Source organism: Papaver somniferum, chromosome 4, assembly GCF_003573695.1.
Source record: "Papaver somniferum cultivar HN1 chromosome 4, ASM357369v1, whole genome shotgun sequence".
Lineage (NCBI taxonomy): Eukaryota > Viridiplantae > Streptophyta > Magnoliopsida > Ranunculales > Papaveraceae > Papaver > Papaver somniferum.
Genome location: NC_039361.1, coordinates 13224484 through 13226322, shown reverse-complemented (window position 1 = coordinate 13226322; position 1839 = coordinate 13224484). Strand labels below are relative to the sequence as shown.

At 37.8% G+C, this 1839-nt stretch overlaps 1 protein-coding gene across 1 annotated transcript; it reads right to left on the bottom strand.

The window, feature by feature from the left end:
• Nucleotides 1-1332: 1332 nt before the first annotated feature.
• Nucleotides 1333-1839, bottom strand: LOC113272031 (uncharacterized mitochondrial protein AtMg00810-like). The gene has a single exon (XM_026521946.1). It carries the CDS (start codon nucleotides 1837-1839, stop codon nucleotides 1333-1335), a length of 507 nt encoding a protein of 168 aa, XP_026377731.1.

Below are 1839 nucleotides of genomic sequence, written 5' to 3'. Positions count from 1 at the left end.
TCTTCTGAACTCCCCCACGACTAACGGGCAAAAACCCAACACCCAACTCCCCCAACTCCCTTGAGGACTAACACCCTGTTAGATTCGGCTACTCACGCAGGGGAGTTATATAAAGAGTCGTATCAAATAATTTGATTTGACATGTACAAATGAGCTTCATATACATGTTTGTTTTGATTTTTTATTTCTTTGGTATGTTTTTGTAGCACATCCTTTTTTGATATGTATCAAACAATTTTTCCATTACTTGTTCTCCAAATTTAAAGCCAATAATTCCTATATATCCTTTTCGTTTATGTAACTGAGCTCGATTCAAGTCTACTTCCAGTTACCAATAGAGGAAGCAGTTTATCTACGTGTTCCTTTTTCTGGAATAAAGCACCAGATGAGTCATAAATGAAGTCTGGCCACAGTATTGCTATCATAGATAACAACGTTCTCAATCTAAAGAATCTTAATCTTAAAAAGTTATGTTAACCAAGGCAGTGAATATTTGAATGGTCACAAATGGAAAACATATTCCAGCATTTATGCATTTTCTGCTAAGGCCAAAGGATATGAACAATTTTTATGTTTTTTTGATTGTAAATGGTAATTTCAATAATGGTTTCAAAGCCAAAGAACGTATCAGTTTGTATGTCCGGAAAAAACTTTATTCAAAGATAGGTATCTCATCCTATGAGATTTATGAATCTAATATCAGTGTTGATGCTGATGTATCAATGATGTAACAAAAGTAATAAATGGTAGAGGTATCAACAGTTCAGAGATATTAATGATGTAAGAAAATATTAGATAAAAGGTTCTTGTATTTAGAGATATCTCAAGAGAGGTTACATCATTGATAGTTATAGTCCAATGATAGGGACCAAACATAGAGAAACCCTAAAGGATAAACCTAGGATATTCCTTAAACAAAGAGACAAACATAATGGTAATAATAAGAACTGTAAAAGACTAGTTTTACTGTCTAATACTCCCCCTCAAACTGAGGCAGGAGAGGTACATAAATGCATCAGTTTGTCCCTAAGACCATCAAGGATTGGAAGAGGTAAGCCCTCAGTGAAAACGTCTGCGATCTGGAGAGCTGTAGAGATGTATTCAACATCCACAGTGCCGGCTTGAAAGAGGTCTCTAATGTAGTGGTAAGTCAGTTCAATATGTTTAGTACGAGCGTGAAAGACTGGATTCATGGCCAAGGCTCGAACTCCTATGTTATCACTGAACAAATGGTATGATGTAGAGACTGAGACATGCATCTCCTCAAGAAATATTGCAATCCACATGACTTCGGATGCCACGCAAGCGGCAAGCGAGTGCTTTGTATTCTGCTTATGTGGAGGATTGAGAGACAGTTGGTTGTTTCTTGGACTGCCATGAAACAAGTGTAGAGACGACAAAAACACAGTAGCCAGATGTTGATCTTCGCGAATCAGGATAACCATCCCAATCAGAGTCTGAGTAACCAGAGATAGTGGTAATGTCACCTGATCTTATGGTTATACCATACCCTAGTGAGGATTTGACAAATCGCAATATCCTCTTGACTAGAATCATATGTTCATAGGTAGGTGCATGAAGGAACTGTGATGCAAAGTTAACGACAAAGGTGATATCTGGCCTGGTAAGTGTTAAGTACTGAAGAGCACAAATAATGCTTCTATAGTCAGATGGATTTGGAAGTAACTCACCAGCATGAAGAGATACTCTTGTGCCACTTGAAACAAGTGTGGGGGAAGGCTTGCAGTCGAGCATGGCAGTCTTCTCAAGCAGTTCAAGAGTGTATTTTCTTTGTGTGAGAAGTATATTATTGCTGCAGTTGGACTTAGTAACCTCCAT

Coding starts and splice junctions, on each gene's coding strand:
- LOC113272031 (XM_026521946.1), bottom strand. CDS start 1,839: ATGGAGGTTACTAAGTCCAACTGCAGCAATAATATACTTCTCACACAA.